Source organism: Montipora capricornis, chromosome 6 (genome assembly GCF_036669925.1).
Source record: "Montipora capricornis isolate CH-2021 chromosome 6, ASM3666992v2, whole genome shotgun sequence".
In the NCBI taxonomy this organism is placed as follows: domain Eukaryota; kingdom Metazoa; phylum Cnidaria; class Anthozoa; order Scleractinia; family Acroporidae; genus Montipora; species Montipora capricornis.
Genome location: NC_090888.1, coordinates 64436602 through 64454101, shown reverse-complemented (window position 1 = coordinate 64454101; position 17500 = coordinate 64436602). Strand labels below are relative to the sequence as shown.

At 37.5% G+C, this 17500-nt stretch overlaps 2 protein-coding genes across 2 annotated transcripts in view; one reads left to right on the top strand and one right to left on the bottom strand.

Moving 5' to 3' along the window:
* LOC138052875 (CASP8-associated protein 2-like) overlaps positions 1-2665 on the top strand; it is an 8830-nt gene extending 6165 nt beyond the window's left edge. Inside the window, exons 3-4 of the mRNA XM_068899465.1 lie at positions 487-540; positions 1246-2665. Coding sequence (XP_068755566.1) covers positions 487-540; positions 1246-1422 — 231 coding nt within the window. The 3' untranslated portion in view covers positions 1423-2665. The remainder of the gene's footprint in view (positions 1-486; positions 541-1245) is intronic.
* A 714-nt stretch (positions 2666-3379) lies between these two features.
* Positions 3380-14911, bottom strand: LOC138052874 (protein FAM76A-like). The gene is made up of 11 exons (XM_068899464.1): positions 14733-14911; positions 13328-13392; positions 13117-13177; positions 12578-12636; positions 11560-11656; positions 10606-10718; positions 9990-10139; positions 8297-8363; positions 5813-5875; positions 4502-4603; positions 3380-3986 (listed from the first exon to the last, which is right to left on the bottom strand). The coding sequence occupies exons 1-11, from the start codon at positions 14808-14810 to the stop codon at positions 3897-3899; spliced, it is 945 nt and encodes a 314-aa protein (XP_068755565.1). The 5' UTR covers positions 14811-14911; the 3' UTR covers positions 3380-3896.
* Positions 14912-17500: the final 2589 nt, after the last annotated feature.

Sequence of the window (17500 nt, the reverse complement as noted above, 5' to 3'; positions counted from 1 at the left end):
AACTTGTCAGCAATCAAACCAGGAAGTTCCCATCAAAGATGAATGAAATGAGAACAGGTGAAATTTCATATACCAGCTTTCTGCATGTTTAAATCCAATCGTTTCTTATCTAATGGCGATGATCTTTCCAACTTTCAATTCACCTCCATTCCACAGTTAACATACCGGTAATTTACATGAAATTTCTTATAATTTTTTTTAAATTCTAAAATCACCTGTACTGTAAGCTATGGCCTGTCATAGGGCACAAATTGAACTGCAAGAAACTCTAACAAGCAGTAGACTGGAGTGCATGCCATGAATGGAATACGATCAATTTAATTGTACAGTGTTAAGTCAAAAGGTGTTTTAGTTAATAGATTCAATGTACAGCTGCTGTATGATAATTCTCTTATGTTCTGTAAGACGAGATCTCCATATTTCTTTGTTTGTTCATTATTAGCTAATGTGGTGATTCATTCCAGTTTAATATATTTTAATCCCCAGTTGAAAAAACTCCATGAAGAAAGCAAGCAAACAATAAAAAAGCTGGAAGCTGAAGTAAGTTTAAAAACCAAAAATGATGAACAAGCTCAAAGCTCATCATTATGTGTAACAAAAAATTCACAGTGAAATTTCTACCCCGAGCAGGAAGGATTCTTGTGTAAATGAAGAACTTCAAGTAAATCTTTCTGCTTTCTAAATGAGCAAATATTGTGCCCGGAGCAAAACTTGGGAGAGCATTTCCACGTGCCTTTTCACCCGATGGCTGCAGTTCTTGAATAGTCAGAAACACAGAAAAACTCTTTGGGATACCATCAGAAACCCATAAGGGTTGAAACGTGTAACGGCCCCTTGTGTGCTGGGAAACAAGCTTCTGAATATTCAATTTGCTAAGTACCATATTTGGAACAACAAGAGCGAGGGGTTTCCAAATATGGTACTTAGCACTGGAACATTCAACCAATCAGTTCGCACTGAATATTCGGAAGCTGTGAACACGCGTTACACGTTTCAACCCTTATGGGTTTCTGATACCATTCTAAGGCCCATATTTAGCCCTTATCCCAAGTTACATAAATTTTGTCCTAAACCTGTTCATTTTAAAGGTCTCTAAAAATTTTTGCCCATAGTTGGAAAACTTGGGTACTCGCCCGACTCAGTACAAATGGAAAACACTTCTTGCATACAGCTGTAGGTCAGTACTTGGAAGCAGAGCTTAACATCCCCAAAGATTCATCTGTTCTGTTTGGTCTTTAATTCCAGATTAAGAAGCTTAGAGATGAAAACCTCGTGCTTAAAAAAAACATCTCTAGCTTGTACCTTACAGCAAGGGAAGAGATTACACGAAAGGATGCACAGATTAAAACTCTGCAAGATAAAGAAGTGAGAAGCAGACGATTCTTGGCAGCAATTCAACGTGAAGCATCAGCAAACAGTTGATTATAAATCTCAAGACTGAAGATTGTTGTGCAAGAGACTCAAAGAGAGGAAAATGTTTTCCAAGCTAGAATCTACAGCAGCTGCTGTATATACTGATAAACAGTGATGTTTACATCCATAAAGAGGGTATCAAGGGAGTAGTTCCAATAACCTCTTCTAGACATTCTGATTATGGGGAATTAAAATTTTAAACCTATATATATTTGCATTCCAGTTATTTATGACAATTTTGCCACAAACAGGTGCACACTGTAATACACGTACATGTAGCTGCAACAGCTTGTCAAAAAGAAATATTTTCATTTCCCCTTACAAATAATTAATACACACGGCAATAAAAAAAATTGATTATCTTACAAAGTCAAGAAATGAAATTATTAAGAACTGCGAATAACTACTTCCAAAAAATTAACAGTGACCTTGAACTAAAATTATTGATGTGACCAACAGCCACCTTATTAATTGTGCAGGTAATGGTCCAGGATAAGTGTATAAATAATTATGATAATAAGTTGAAACTGTACATAGATGATACATGTGTTTGGAGGAATAATAGTATTACTTTCTGATTAAAATCCATCTACAGCAATGTTATATGTGTGCATTACTTGAATGTAAAGGATTCAACATTCTGTAATAATTATTTGTATGCGTGCATTTCATTATGTGGTGGCTTTGAAACTGAGGACTCTTTAGGGGAATCTTTGTTGACATTTTTGGCTTCATTAGCATGAGCCCATCATTTTTTTAATCTATCAGCCAAAAAATCAGTGCGAACTATTGAAAATGCAATGCATAATGAGCTACCTCTGAGACTTCGAGCACAATTTACCAAATACCACGTTAATCTCTAAGTAACGACGCTGTGAAAATTTGAAAATTTGAAAAGAATGTATGGGCTTATTAGTGCTTTCGCCACTCAAGAATTTTGATGGCTAATGACTCGTTCGTTTCAAAGCCAAAGGGCTTAAAATTGGAAATTTGACTGACTTTAACACTTTCTTTTTATGTTTTATAATCTGTTGCCTTCTGTCAGCAAACTCGTATGTTAATGAGACAAAAATGTAAACAATGATGTCAGCAAAAATTCACCTACAATGTCTGCCTGGCTTATTACACTTTCCTAAAAAAGGAACAAGGTTAAAAACCAGTGATTGCAAAAACGTTTTTGTATTTCTGAACACCTCTTGAGTCACTAGAATATCCAGTGCGACTAAATAAAAATTGTTTATGAATTACTTTTGACAGTGCTTGCAAATTAGTGATTTAAACTTTGGCCTTTTTAATAACAGAGAGTGACTTCAGATTGACACCAAAAAATTCTTTCCCATTGCTAGTTTTGCTTGCAGTCCTTTGCCTCCAAAGACAGCTACTTTCACCATTTTCCAAATTCTAATTTGATTTTACTCATCAATGAGAAACCTCTTTAACAGAGGGTGGAAGGGTTAATTAGCTTAAAAGCAAAGGACCTTATTGTCAAAGTTTTCATGATTATTAGAAGAGTAGCTAGTTAACTACACTGTAAAAGCAGCAAAAAATTAAACATGAAACATTTTATTCGCTTTTGATCAATTTAATGTCTAAATAAATGAGGCGTACAGTGTTTTTAGACCCGATAAAACATGTTTCTCCAAGTTTTTTTTAACAGTTTCAAAAATATTCCAAAAAATGCGTGTCCCAAGTGGGAGTACAAACAAAGATTCAAAATGGGAGGGGAAGATAATTATTAGCATACAAGAAAAACAAGGTGGGCTCTTTATTATTCTTTGTATAAAAAATTCTAATGGAGAGTGTTTAATCGGGTTTACAGCTCATGCATGTGACTTCTAGCGAGTTTTTGGAAGGTTATGCAATTCATGGAACTGCTGACCAGACTCAGAGTCTAAAGTTAAATAGCTGAGGGGAAAGCACTACCTTTGCAATAACATTGGTGAATGAAAAAAATTACAAAAGCATGAAAAAAGTGTCATGTTTATTGTATACAGGCCTTATAATAATAATGATTATTATTATTAATGTTGAGTTCAACAACTATACATCTTGATCAAAAATTTAATACCGGTAATAACGAATTAATTTAAAAATAATATTTAAGCCACAAATTGGAGTATGAGTATGAATATACAAGTACAAGATTTCTGTTCTGGGCAGACACACTTCAGAAAACTCAACCCCTTTACCCACTGTGCCTTCCCAAAACAAAACACACACTTACTCCAACCTAAGGCTGCACTTAACTTGTCTTTGTGGCCGCAGGCACAAAGGAGACACCTAACTGGTAGCTGTCACCCTAAGGAGTCCCAGTTTGAAGAATAACCAATATTGTTATTTACTAATAGGCTAAACAGCCAAATGTAATAATAGCATAAAATCCCCTAATTGATCAGATGAGCTAAGAATTTGTCAGAAAAATAAACTTAAAAATTGTAAATTTAAAAATAACCAAAACCATTATCAACGAACTTGACTTTACATCAGCCAGAGGCGATAACAGGCTTTTCTGGTTTACTTTTGTCTGCCTTTGAGAGCAAGGCCACTTGTCGTTTGAGATTTCGACTTTCTACCTGCAATGAAGAATAAGATACAAAATAATCATGACCATATTAGTGAGATTGTAAAATTCATTATTGCCAAACAGTTTTAAAGAATATTATTATCTTATTATAATATTATTAGGGGAACTTGCAAGGGAACCCCTTTCTTTTTCTCCACTGTTACGTTTTACTTTGAAATCTTCTAAGCTTTCACTTTTAAAGAGAAATGTTAGCCTGCATACAAGCAGCCGGCGTGCATGTGAGCAAGTGCTAGATATATTCTGATCAATTGTTTTGGTCGCCATATTTGATTGGCAAGATCAAGGAAAGTATGGAACAAGTATCATACTTGCTCCATGCTTTCCTTGATCCTGCCAATCCAATATGGTGACCAAAACACTTGATCGGGATAAATTGTATCTAGCACTCGCTCGATAAAATATGCCTGCTACAGGCAGGCTAGAGAAATTTTACAGTAATCATTCATTACCAATATTATCGTGAACTACAAAAATTAATTATAATTATTATTAGCTTCCACACACCTGTAAACCTTCTATCCGATCTGCATGATCTTTTTGCATTTGGATAATCTTCTGTCGAAATTCTTTCTCCTTTTCCCAATGTTCAGCCTTAAGTTCAGTTATCTAAAGTTGTTTCAACAAAAAGATGAATAAAGGAACTTGCAGAGTGGAAAAAAACCACCTGTTTCATGGATCATACAAAATAAAAAGGGTGCAATAAAAGGCCATCCAAAATCTGTCATAATTAAAATTATGTACACCATTTTCTTTTCTCACTACCACAATGCACCAACTGGTAAGTGAACAAGATATTACTACAATTCTATCCTTACGAAATTGTTGAGTTAACCTCCTTGCCCACGTCTAAAACAACATCTTTCTATGAACTACAGTGAAACTTCTCCCTTGTGACAATCCTATTCACGGAACACAGAATTTGGTTCTGGAAAAATTTTAATACTAATCTTTGATTCCAACCCAGCCTCTGTTCAGGGAACACCTGCCTTTGTCCTGAGGTTTTCCCTCGAATGGAGGTTCCACTGTAAATCTTTTTCTTACTTTTTTTGTTTCTACATTTTACAGACACAAGTACACAAACATATATACAATCATGTGTACATGTAAGTGAATGAAAGATTAGGGGTGGCGAATGGTTCATCAAAAACTCTGGGTCTCGCAAAATTTTAGTCGCATTTCACGGGTCTCGCAGTCTCGTTTTTTGAGCGGTTATGTGCATCTTGCAGTCTCGTTTTTTATATGAAGGTGTCAAACACTATGAAGTCTCGGTCTCGCAATCTAAAAAGTCAAAATGTCTCGGGCTCGCAAAGAAAAACGCTGGTCTCGCCGTCTCGCAAAGTCTCGCATTTACCATTCGCCACCACCGAAGATTGAACAATCATGCTACACTACATTACAATACAATACATTACACTACATAACACCAAATCAACACTGCCACTGCTCTATACTACGCCATACTAAGCTTGCACAAGATCTCTAAAGCGCTCATGGGCAGAAAGTTTGTTTAATATTACCTGCTTCCAAAGAAACATCAATGTAAATAATAAATAATTACGTAAATATTACTTTTTTGGGGGATGCAAGTGTGCACTTAATGAAATGCCCCTCTTCTCCAAAAGAACGTTGTGGCACAGCTGGGTTATTTGCATCGTCCTACAATGTATTTTTGAACGACCCATGTTTGGTGAAGTGAGTGGAAGGGGCACTGTTGGCTTAGTTTCTGTTAATGTTAAGGTCCAAAAGTTTGAAATTTGGGAAACGTCTCAACTCCTTTCGGTCCAGGATAATTTAGCTGTATCGTAAAACCGTCACCTTTTTCTCTTTTTCAATCAGTGCTTGTTCTTTCTGTTGAACTTGCTTTTTAAGATTCATAACCTAACAAAAATATTAATAATTTCAAATTGTTGTTACAAATATTCCAACGAGAAACACAATTTTATTGGTCACTTAAAGCAAACATGGTCCAGAACATGACCCAGAAGAGGCTAAGAAACAATCCAGCATCACTAAAGAGCATTTTACAACCAACCTCTTCTTGTCACCTGAACCCAGTTTAATGACCCACATGTAGTACCCACAGGTATCCTGTACATGTCAGCTCACTGGTAGAGCATCCGAACCAGCTATGAAAGGGAGAGTTTCACATCTGTGCGCATGGGCAAACTGTCACGTCAGCCCATTCAAATCCATTGTCATTGAAACAATCGGAAGCACCGATGCAGAAAATGGAAACAATGCCATAGAAGTGGTCCAGGAATTACTTGGAATTACTTTAATTTGCAATCATTTCCTTTGTGTTATGAACCTACTGCATGCAAAGAGAATTCGTACGTAGAATAAAGTGTTTTGACCAGTACAATAGCTTCAATGGTCAAAACTAAATTTGTGTAAACCTGCAGTATCTTCCACCAAATTTAATTTGGGCCTGAGTCATTCAGTGTATACATTTGCTTTTATTAATACTCTCAGCGATTAATGAACATCATCTAGTTCAGTAAGAAACTGTAAAATTTACAACTGCTAGCAGTCCAAAGCTTGAACGTGCGCAAAACCGTGAAACTGTCCCTTGAATGAAATGCTGAATGCATACACTGTACATGCTGTCATGGTATTAATAATTGTGACCGTCCAGGGGAAAACCAACAAAAAGGTGATGACGCTATTTTAGCATGCTAGACAAAAGAAATTTTCTTTAACACAGGAGTGCCGTGTCGTAATGCACGCCTCATTAAAATTTTCTTGTGTCTGCTACTACAAGTTGTAAACAATAGTGCGTGTTATACCAAACAAAAGAGCATGTCAGCAAAAGTAAAATCAAGCACCAGGTAAAAAGACACGGAGTGAGTGAAATTCCACGACAGCTGCGCCAAAATGCACGCTAAAACCAAGTATAACACGCTACTCCCAAAGCCGAGTGAGAGCCGACTTACCTGCGGAAATAGCTGGAAAATCCCGCAAAATAATGTTAATATAATATCACCAAACAAAATACATAACCAACCTACGTAAATCAAGTTTCTATTTTTTTTTACTAACAAAGCGAACATCTTTGACAAATTTCCAACAGCAGATTTCCAGTGGGATCTTCGGACACTCTCTTTAGGTCATTGCGTTCCTTTCATGGATTTCCATGGATTTCATTATTGACCATTCTTTACCATCCATTCGTAAGTATCGTACAGGAGTGTCACAGTTAGTGTACACTAATTTCGCGCTGGAAAAATAAAAGCTTGGGCTTCGATATTCCTCTCAAGCTAAGCTGGCTATTGGTAAGAATACAAGTCGATTAGGATTCAGGCATAATTTTTGTGTCTTTCTTCTTCGCCTTATACATCAAATTTAAAAAAATAAATGATGTTTCAGTTTCTGTCGATTACATAAGCTTTATTTTGAATTATGCAGTTCCTTGGAAACAATGGGACAATGAAACAGTTTGGTGTTGAAGGGTTTCAGAACAGTCCTCTGTTCCTTCACCACCTTTGCTTCCTCATATTTTACTGTGCCTGTTTTGGCACGCATCTGACCCGCAACACGCCATGCTAAACAAAAGGTTTGGAGTGTCTCAGTGTGCACAACAAAAGCCACCGTGACATCTATTGTGCTACTCATTAAATATGCCTATATGCCATGTTGTATGTCACGCTCAGCGTGCCGTGTCATGCACGCGTGCCCGTGTCATCACCTTTTTGTTGGTTTTCCCGTGGATGGTCACAATTAGTGTAATTTTGCATCATTTTCAGCATTCTAATGCTAAATAAATGTCTCCGTGTTGAACCAGAACTGTCAAAAAAGAAACTCTTAAGTACATGTTGGTAAAGTCTCTGTTACAAGCCTAGAAAGGCCCATCAGGCCGGGGGCTTATCTCCAGTTTCTGTAGCATGAAGCGACTTGGAGTATTTCTACTCCCCCCTGGATGGGATGCTAGTCCATCGTAGGGTTACCCCCAGCATTTTCACCGGTACCCATTTATACACCTGAGTGGAGAGAGGCACCCTGAGAGTTAAGCATCTTGCCCAAGAACACAACACAATGTCCCTGGCCAGGACCTAAACCTGGACCACTCGTTCCGGAGTCAAGCAATCTAACCATGAGGTCACCGTGCCTCCCGAAAGTACATGTAGAAGGAAAAGAAAAAATTGTTGAATGCTTTTAATACAAGCATATAAAAGACAGTCAGTATGACATCTAAAATAAAAAAGGAGCACGCAGTTAGACTGCTGTTCAGTGACATCTTCTGAAAGCTCCACCACACTAAAATGCATGCCCATTATAACCTCTAAAAACACATAATAGTACCTGTTCTTTGAGTTCAGTAAGTTCAGTGATGTGAGATTCCAACATAATTGGTTCACTATTGGCATCACTGTCAAATCATCAAATAAGAAGACCAAACCTTAGTTATAACTACAATATAAATGAAGGTTTTGCCCCTTTTGGCCCAGGAATTCAAGGAGTGTTTTAAAAGGACAGAACTTCAGCCTTCTCAAAAAGTCCAGGCAATTTTAATGTTAATGTTAAGGGAGATTGTAAGATTCAAGTCCAGTGAATGAATAAAAGAAAGACCAATTTTTTCTGTCATAAGACAGGCATACTGAGGGAACTCCTAAGTGCTTCGAACAGGAGCCAAACTGTTGGATGTTGCGATTGCGGGAGTTTACACAATGTAGGTTATTAATTAATACGGTAACCCCTATGTCCAGAATGATTGTAATTATATTCATGCACGATTTTGATACAAAGTGTCCTGTAAAGTCTGAGCATTGCTACCTATTTCCAACAACTCGACACAGTGTATTGAGTGTCACTGACAGTGTTTATTTTAGGTTAGGTTAAATGCAGGAGAAGAAATGTGGGGACACTTTGTATGTAATATTATTCTTGTCTTCCTCACACAACTTAAGTCCAGCCCCCAAAAATCGACCCATCAAGGGAAACCAAGGCTGCTGCCTAACGGTCGCGCGATCGCCTGGGGTGCCTTACTTGTGAGCACGGGCAACCAAATTTTTGAACAAGTAGCCCGAATGGGCGCCTAGCTTATCACAAGATGATTCATCCTCACTTTTAATTAATTAATTCTGGGCTCTTGAAAAATGACTCGGGTTACTAACTTTTAATGTGGAAAGCCCGAAGGGCTCCGGAAAAATTTTCTTAGGCAACAGCCTTGGAAACTGAAAAAGATTAGAGTTATCAGGGGTTTGAGTTATCGGGAGTTGAAAACAAAGGACCGGACATAGGAGAAAACAGTGTTTATAAGTACGAAATGGGCCTTATGCGTGATGACGTCCGACTAGCTAATTTCACCACCAAGCCTCATTTGCACAAAATTATTCACGTTGTTTGGATATGCAATAATGTTCGCACGTGGGGTTTCTTTTCAAGTTTTCTCCTTTGGGATTTAGCTCACGCCAAATTTTCGAATTCGAGGCTTGGTGGTGAAATTAGCTAGTCAGACATCATCACGCATAAGGGCTATTTGCGTGCAACACCGTGCTGGCCAAGTTATTGGGCATTATTTTAATGAATGGCAAATCAGGCTGTTTGCTAAGACAATTTTCTATTTTTTGCCTGCTGATAAGAAGAACTATTGTTCTATGGTGGTGACTGGCAAGGCAGTTAAACAGGGAGATGGGGAAGGAATGAAAGTGCCATGCACACTGCACCTCAAGGGACCAGAAAGATTTATCGACACAAGGAGTTCAGCAGCAACTCTTTATGAAGATACAGGCAGTGTTTCAGAAGTTAAATGTACCCTAAACCGAAAAAACATTAACTGGACTGATATGTTTTGTTTATTATATGACTTGTGTTTGTAGCCGATATAACGCACGCTCTGATTGGCTAATTGTGAAGGCAAGTACATGACAGTTGTACAATTAGCTCAAACCTTAAGAATTATTATTAAAACCTCATCAAATAATACAATTATTTGGCTTTTTATAATTTATTATGACTTTTTATATGGAAAGATATGCAGAGAATTTCAACTTACTTGGTCATGCTACTGTAGAGTCCAGCATTCAGAGGACTGCTTCGATTGCTTCCAATTCTCTCCAACGCAGCAGCAGCGACTGATGGAGTTTTTCCATCTTTAGGACTGTCATTGTTCTCCTTCTTTGAAAGTTTTGCATGTTTTGATTTTCTGTTTAAAAAAACACAGGTGTAAATGTTATGAAATTAACTCCATTCATAAAGGTGAAAAGGACAACAGATGCAAAAATAATAATTATTATTATATAATATAATCTGATATCAGTCCATTTTTTTTCCCTTTTACTACATACAGAACACACTATCATTGAGGGACAAATGGAAAACTATTGACAGTTGATGTAAGATCTATACATGTAATAGTTACTGTACCTTTTTAACTCATGAAACACAAAAAAATATTACGGTTGGCACACAAAATTCCACTTTTTTCTTTCAGCTATCAGGGCACAACTCTGTGCTTTCTGGTCACTTACGAGTAATCAACTTGAGACTCCAGTGTAGTCCCCAGCTGTTAAGCTAAAATGTTGTCTATATGCTGTACCTTGATTTCTCAATTTTTTGAGATGAGATTTTAATAAATAGGCTTACGTTAGAAATTTTTGTTACACACGAACCTGTCTCTTTTGTGTTCATACAGTCCACCTACTCTCTTTTCTCCTTTTTTCGCTCTGTGTAATATTCGCTTGTAAGACAATGTGCACAACAAACAGAGAGTTTTTCCATCCACCTTTGAATAGAGAATTAATAGATGTATTAAAAATACTCAAGACCTTAAGCTGCCCAGATATAGTCAATGTTTGATTGATGCCCTTGCTTTGGTAAATCAAATTTTTAAGTTCACTCTTTTATCTGAAATACAAAATAATGTAATTAAAGTTTAACCCAGCAAAAGTCATGAGGTGAATCTCATTTTTGGTGTATGTCAGCCAAATGTTCCAGCAGTCATTTAACCCTTAACTCTGCACAGCTACAAAAGTGCATGTAGAAAAGCAATAACCTCAGGCTGAAATTGTAACCCTGGATGGGTTTATAAAAGAGGTTTAGCCTAAGTTACAGTGTAGGTCTCATGACACACCAGACCAAACATACACGTCACAGGATAAATCTGATTTCAGACCAAAATGATTTTTACCAAGGTTGATTTGTAATTTCTTTGTCTTTATTTATGACAACGAATACCAGACACAAAGAAATTACAAATTAACCTGAGCTAAAGTCATTTTGACCTAAAATCAAATTTAACCTGTTTACATGTACAACTGTAAGAAAAAGAAGCAACAAATTTATTTTACTCTGTGTTTAACTACAATAGTTAGAATTTAAAAAGCATACTGGCCACCTAAAATTACAATAACGATTAAATAATAAAAGGGCGGGCATGATGGCAGCACAACATCACTCTTCAAAGTGACAGTTTGGATCACGGACTTTGTTACATCGCTTAATTTGGGCATTGCATGTAAATTAGGAGGGCAAAAAAGCTTGCAGCTGTTTTTGACACACAATAATTATTGAAAAACTAAAGGGCACAGTTAATGCTACGTGTAAACATCATAGGTACACTGTACCTTGTCTCTTGCTTCCATAGGCTTCTCAAAAGCACAGTTCAATTTGCACTGCTGACAGGAAACTGGTGGACCATACTTTTTCTCCGAACTCAAACATCTATAGGAACAATTCTTTGTTTGGTTGTTTGATACCATTGTGCAAAAACTACTTGACAATGTACTTACAGAGTCTTTCAAGATGGTAAGACAATTATATTATTGAAACTTCTAATCACTGAAAGGGAGAAGGAATGATAACATTGAAGAAGGTAGCAGGAATTAAAGGATCTATTAAGTTATTGAAATATGATTTCAAACAAAATGAGGGAATAGGAAAATTTATAAGTTATCCATCATAAACCACTACCTCCACAGAGAAAGTTTGTTAGTAGTTTACATGTACAGTGTACCAGTTCACTTCAGCCTTTTTAAGCCAAGCTCTTCTCGTGGTAATTAGTTTTAATTCAAATAACAATAAACTAAGGATGACTTTACAATAATTGTATATTTAGAATTAGAATCACTCTGAAAATGGTTGGTAATCTTGGAATGGCTGTTTGCAAACATTAAAATCACTTGCTGTCTCAAAAACATAATGGGAATGAAAAGTTAGTTTGGCAGGGATTTACTTGATGCAAGAAAACCACTGAACTTAACAGAACTTTATGTTAAGTAAAGCCTCACAGCTTCACCGCTAACAATATTCTTATAACTGCCCTAAACTAGACATCATTGTAACTCATCCATTACATCCTCATTCATACTCTATCTTACCTGAGTCATGAAGTACAAGTAGACGTGTACATAATCAAGTTTAATTAAAAGGAAATTACAAATTAAAATCAAGAAAGATCTACGTTTCTCAAGGTTTAAGCACTGCAGTAGAATATTCAAGCTAACTCTTCAGAACATTGTTGCAAGTCCGAAACAAAACTTCAAACAGCTTGAGGAAAGTCAAAATTAAAGAAAAAAGACCGGTTGCACACATGGCAGTTTTGCATACAGCCACTCAACTGATCAACTACTTCATTGTTGTTACCTGGAACACTTGCTCCCCTCAAATGCTGCTCTTATGTTACAATACTCACAACAGGAAGGCTGTTGACAAAGATAAATAAATTATTATTCATAATTTCAGATTTTAAAGGAAGCATCAGAAATCTTCAGTTGGATAATAGCACAATTCTCCACAAAAAAAAAATGTTGAAAAAAAATGTGAAATCACATAACAGTCCCACAATTTGTGCCAAAATATGGTAATTACAAGGTAATCATAATGGATTTGTATACCGCACATATTACATATTACAGTCCCACGACAGTTTACAATAAGCCTTATTCACTATAGCCGCCAGGTTGGTTTTCAAATTGTCATGTAAATTAGCCAAGTGTTATACAGGGGGCAAACACTGAAAGTGTGTAATCTGCATGATAATAGAAATTTATCCAACACGGTGGCTGTCATGAATAAGGTCTATTCTCTGAGAGATAGACCACCAACACCAGGGATCTCCCCTGTACGCTTCACAAACAGTACTTTTTTTTAAAATAGGTATAAACTTCTATATTTCAAATTACCTGCCCATACATTTTGAACTTATAAGAACACTTCTTGCAAACTGGTTTGTTTTCAGTATCCCTGGAAAACATAATTTTTATTCATCATAATGCTTGTTATGTGTACAGTTTATTACAATAATTATTATTTTATGGATCCATTTTGTTACAGGAAAATGTCAATCAGTGAACTCAAGTGTAAGCTTACAGAAAAGGAGATCAAACAACTCACCTAAATAGATGAAATTCTAAACGGCAATAGGTACAAGTCACCAAGGGAAAAGTTTTTCGGCAATCCTATTACAATTTTAAAGAAACAAACTGATTTTAAATAAGGGTTGGGGATTATCCTACAATATTTTCCTTTCACAACAGTTTCTTCCTTTTGAGAATCAAACCCAGGTCTGAAACTTAATTCCCCAAGGTCTCCTGTATTCGCCAGTCCTGACTGTCAAATCGGAAATGAATGAGACATTCACAATCATGTCTACTCAAATATCAAGTTGTTTACTGATGACATTATACAGGTGTACCTTTGGAGCAATTACAGAATACCCGTCCACCATCAGTAGAAGAGTTACTATTTAACCTTGTCACCCCAGCCCATAGTCTACGAATATGAATAATTATAACTACAAGCAATAAAAACGGACTGCCACCGCAGTCCGCTGTGCCGTAGTCAAAGAATATGAATATGTTACCGGTAAGTCAAAACAGTAAAACCAACTGCCACCACGGTCAGCAATCCCGTAGTCGAAGAACATGAATGTTATGAGTCGAAGCAGTAAAAAGGACTGCCAGCGCTGTCCGCAGTCCCATAATGAATGAATATGAATAATTTATCACGCCAAGGAGCAACAATGTACTGCCACCGTGGTCAGCAGTGCTGATTAAGGAACGAGGTATCTTATATGTGTATTGTTGTTGTTTCAATTCATTGTTTAAATAACTAAGTGGCCAAATAATTAGACTGTGGGGATGCAGTGGCATCCTTTTGAGCTTAATTAATGTGGTAAGTTATTCACTGTATTCTGTAATCTAGCTGTACCTGGTTTTCACATCACACAAAGTAAAAACTTTGTGTATATTGGATACACACTGTTAAGTCAACCAACCACCAATAAATGTAAATATTCATGTACGTGACACATCTTTAACTACGTTATATGTCACACAATAAAAATAATGAATTTTGACACCAGCTGCTGGGGCCCGTTTCTCGAAAGTCCCGAAAACTTTTCGGGCCCGAAAAGCCATTTGTGGAATTGCCAACTGCTTGTTTTAGAAAGCCGATCTTTTAACATGTTTTCTAGGCAACAAAATGAAAAATAGCTGTGAAGTCTGACGAATTACATCCTCTGCGTTCTTGAGATACAAAGGGAATTGTGAGACCCGAAGACGGCCCGTAAAGTTTCGGGACTTTCCAGAAACGGGCCCCAGCCCTCACGAAATTCACATTCTTCCGTAAAATTGAGGTTTCACCGCAACTAACATTGAAATTAAGTTCAAACTTAGAAACAGAATATCTAAGCCATCAACCAAACGAAGAAATATAAAACGTTTACGTTAATCAAATATGAACTCTCGCCCAGCTTGGTGTATCACTGGTGTATGGAAGCTACATGCGTTCATCTTACCTTGCAAAGTTGGTCGCCCTTAGATAACTCCTCGAATGGATAACGTCCATTGCACTGAGTACAAGCAAAGAGAGACATCGTGGAATAGTCCAGCGCAAGGTATAAAACGTGGAAGTCAACAAACTGATCCAACTTTTTCCATTGCCGCCCCCGCGCCGTTCGATTTAAATGCGCCTTAGGTGTATTAGCACAGCGGTATCACTATGGAAACAAAACCCACTGCTCACGGGCGGAGCCTAAATTGAGGAAGTGAAGAATTGAAGTATCATATTGTCGAGTAGTGCGGAAAAGGGAAAAAGAGAAAAAGTCCATTTTTTCGTCCACGATAATCAGGGAATGCCAAAATTACCACTCAATCCCATAATACTTTGCGCGCCATTTTAAGATGGCCGTCGATTAATTATCAAACGGAAGACCAGAGCGAAGGGTATGTACTAGTAGGAGTTGCGATGATCAGTTAGATCATACTAATGGCAGAATGGGTTAGTAATATGCTTAATAATGCAGTTTTATTTTGTCAAACTGGATCTCTTTCTTAAGCTACGCTCTGGGGCCGGCGCAATTATATCTTTCCCGGTACAACAATTTTGGTTATGCACCGATCAACTCGAAACTTCAACATCCCACCCCCGGGCATACCACGGGTATTTGAACTTTTGAAGATTGGATCGTTCAAATTCCCGCTCCCTTGGGCTATAATAGTGTCCAAATGTCCTACCCCTGTCGCCGGATTTGTCTGTCTGTCCCCAACTTTTGAAGCCCTATCTTGTAAGCCAATAGCTCACATAATGCTATATCTCTTCCATCGAGTCCAAACAAGTGTTTTATGGCTGTTAGTGACTTCAGCGCCCGAAAAAAAAAACCGTTTGAAACCTGACTCTTCCGGTTCAATTTTCCCCACCCCACGCAGGCAAAGGTCAAATTCCCCACTCCCTGGGTAAAAAAAAAGATAATCAAATGCCCAGGTTTGTCCGGGGGTTAGGGGGGAAAGGGTGTTGAAGTTTCGATCTGATCAGCACATTAGATTACACAGTCACTAATTTGCATATGAAAAGATAGGGTGCTTACCATTTAGCCAAATAATCCAGATGGAATGATCGTTGCATAAAGGTACCGGTAAGCGATTTTCTGAATTTATGACCAACCGGATGTGAATGGCACTTACCATTTTACCACTCGCCATTCAATCCTGCATATTTACTTGATCTTGTGAGAAAGGGCCTGGAAAGGGAACGATTCTCGCAATGGTAAGGGCATTTCCCAAATTCCATTCCGAAGAGAAAAAGAGGACTACCTCTGGAAGTTGTCCACAATTTCCGAAATTTTCTGGAAAATTGCCTTTCCATTTGACCTCAAACCGAAATTTCTGGATTTTTTGGCTAAATGGTAAGCACCCATATAGTCTGTGGGCCAGCGAGTCAACCCTTTCTGTTTCCAGGCCCTTTCTCACAAGATTGAGTAAATATATGGGATGAAATGCCAAGTAGTGAATGGTAAGCACCATTCTCATCCGGTTGGTCATTAAATTCAGAAAATCGCTTACCTTTATGCAATGATCATTCTATCTGGATTATTCACAGGCAGCCCAAGCTTGGTGTACCATTTATAGACTTTGTATGGGAAAATTAACTTTGAGCTTATAAATGCTATAAAAATAAGCTGTAAATGTATCTAAATAACTTCACTTACCTCTACGTACAGTTGTCCTCGTCTTTTTTGTGCAATCGGAGGGCAAACTGTGTCCGTTGTAGATGGGTTTGTGGCTTACGAATTTTTGCGATGTCATTAGTTGTCATTTCCCTCATAAAGAGAAGAAAGGCTGGTTACTCACGGCGATCTCGTCTTACAAATTGCTCTCGCATCACAAAGCAACGGTCGAAATCGCCATAAAAACACCACAGCCTTAAGGCCAGATAAATTTCCTATCGCATCAACTCCATTCCGGGACCACACAACGATTTTTGGCAAATAAATGTTTGGCTTTCTATAATCTTCCCATGGGCTCAGGTAGATGTGTGGCTACGGCCGTTATAGCTTGATGGCGATCATATTACATTCTGCACTCTCATTGGCAGTCTAATTATTGTGCATGGATAGTGTTTCAAATTGGCCAATGAGAGTTCAGAATGTAATATGATCACCATCAAGCTATAACGGCCGTAGCCACACAGCTAGCTGAGTGCATGGGAAGATTACAGAAAACCGAACATTATTTGGAATTTATCCGCCAAAAATCAGTGTGGTCCCAGAATGGAGTTGATGCTATAGGAAATTTATCTGGCCTTAAGGCTGTGGTGCTTGCGCATTCAATCCTATCCACTGTTTTAGTGTATACTAAATAGGTGTATCTACCATTTATGGCCACATTTTTGTCAAGGTCAAATGATATTCAATCAATTTTTCTGGGAGGTGCTCCAAGTAGGATGGACCTTTGATTAAGAGGTGATCACAATAATCACTAGACCAACGAGGATTTCTTGAGAGTTAAGGGAGAAAGTTAAATAATCATCCAAGTATTGACAAGCTATGGAAAACAAAGTGACTTTAATAATCCTCCTCATAAAAAGAACAATATATGCTGAACAGAAAATAAACTAGGACTCACATCCAACCAAGGCTGCTTTTGTGTTTTTTAATATTAACATAAAATTATTCTATTTTCTAGCCATGGCTCAAATAAAAACAGGCATTCCCTCAGAAGATGATTTACTACACATCAGCGCTCAAGTTATGTCTGGTTGGGAGTTACTGGCAAAAGTGTTGGGTTT